The 1,186-nt window shown below is 32.0% G+C and overlaps 1 protein-coding gene across 1 annotated transcript in view; it reads right to left on the bottom strand.

Annotated features, from left to right (window-relative positions):
• LOC108970567 (nucleosome assembly protein 1-like 1) overlaps positions 1-1,186 on the bottom strand; it is a gene marked incomplete at its 3' end in the record, with an annotated part of 2,243 nt that continues 1,057 nt past the window's right edge. Inside the window, 5 exon segments of the mRNA XM_018936026.1 lie at positions 1-77; positions 141-329; positions 381-521; positions 580-733; positions 792-1,186. Of these exon segments, the coding sequence (XP_018791571.1) occupies positions 1-77; positions 141-329; positions 381-521; positions 580-733; positions 792-1,090 (860 nt within the window).

The following is a 1,186-nucleotide window of genomic DNA, read 5'->3' as shown; positions in this document are numbered from 1 at the left end:
CCGGTGTAATAAAGAATTGCTTTTGGAATTATTCTAGCTCTTAAGAAGTGGCCTATTTCAAAGTCTGTTGCCAAAATCTATAGTAGAAAATTACTTGATAAAATACACATTTGCTAAGATATTTCTATATTAAAACATACCCCTTGAGTTTCTTCATCCATTTCATCTTTATCTTCTGGAACATCGGGTGGGTTGAAGAAATTGAAAAATGAGTCATTGGGTACTTGTTTCACTATATTACGGACTGTTCCGCGCTCCTTATGCTTTTGTTTTTTTCTGATTGTTTTTATGGTAAGATTCATTTTCTTTTCCCAGTTGATATTACAACCCTAAAAATTGACCGTCAATACGAGTAATAATAACTACAAATAGATACAGACTTTGCACTTATAAATTTCTGGTCCTTCAAAACCGAATGGATTGTCTTCATCGACCATAGCTTTTAAAAAATATTGTTTGGTAAGAACTTCATTTGAAAAGTACTCATTTTTATCAAAATAAAATTCCAAGGTGTAGGAATGCTAAAAATATAGGTGATTCGTTAAAGCTTAAAATAAACATATATTATTTTTCATCCACCTCATCATCATATTTAATTTTGATATCCGTTAGTTTCTTTAGAACAGGTTCATCGTGTTCTTGTACCATATCACCCAATAACTCAGTATTGCGAAATATCGTATACCAGAAGTTTGGAATTCCTTTTGTATCCTCGGGTATTTCCCTTATTTTTCTGAAATGTATATAGTTAAGCTGGTGCCTTAAATTTTTGAAAGGGTATATTCTCTTACTTAATCATATCTTGAAATTCAGGTGATGTTTCAGAGTCCTCCAAATCGTCAGATTTCCATTGAGGATTTTGTTCTGAAGGCTCTACTTGACCTGTAACAATATCTTTCCTTTTGTCAAATAGTGGCTGATATTTTTCCTGGTATTTTCGTTCTAGTTTATACACTTCTTCAAAGAACTCAGCTTCTAGTTTAAGGTGTTCAAGTTGTATATTTTTAAGTGCAACTACCCTATTTTGTATCGGTGCAGGTAAATTCTTTACCATCTCTTGTAAAAACTGACGCCGAAATAAAGCACCCATGCATCCAAATGGTCTAAAATATGAATTTTATAAATGTAAATATAATGCCATACCGCACTTTTTTATATCTGAAAAATTTCGCTGCCAAATCTATTA

This window comes from Bactrocera latifrons, unplaced genomic scaffold (assembly GCF_001853355.1).
Source record: "Bactrocera latifrons isolate USDA-ARS-PBARC rearing strain unplaced genomic scaffold, ASM185335v1 scaffold_300, whole genome shotgun sequence".
Lineage (NCBI taxonomy): Eukaryota > Metazoa > Arthropoda > Insecta > Diptera > Tephritidae > Bactrocera > Bactrocera latifrons.
This window is presented reverse-complemented; position numbering and strand designations above follow the sequence as displayed.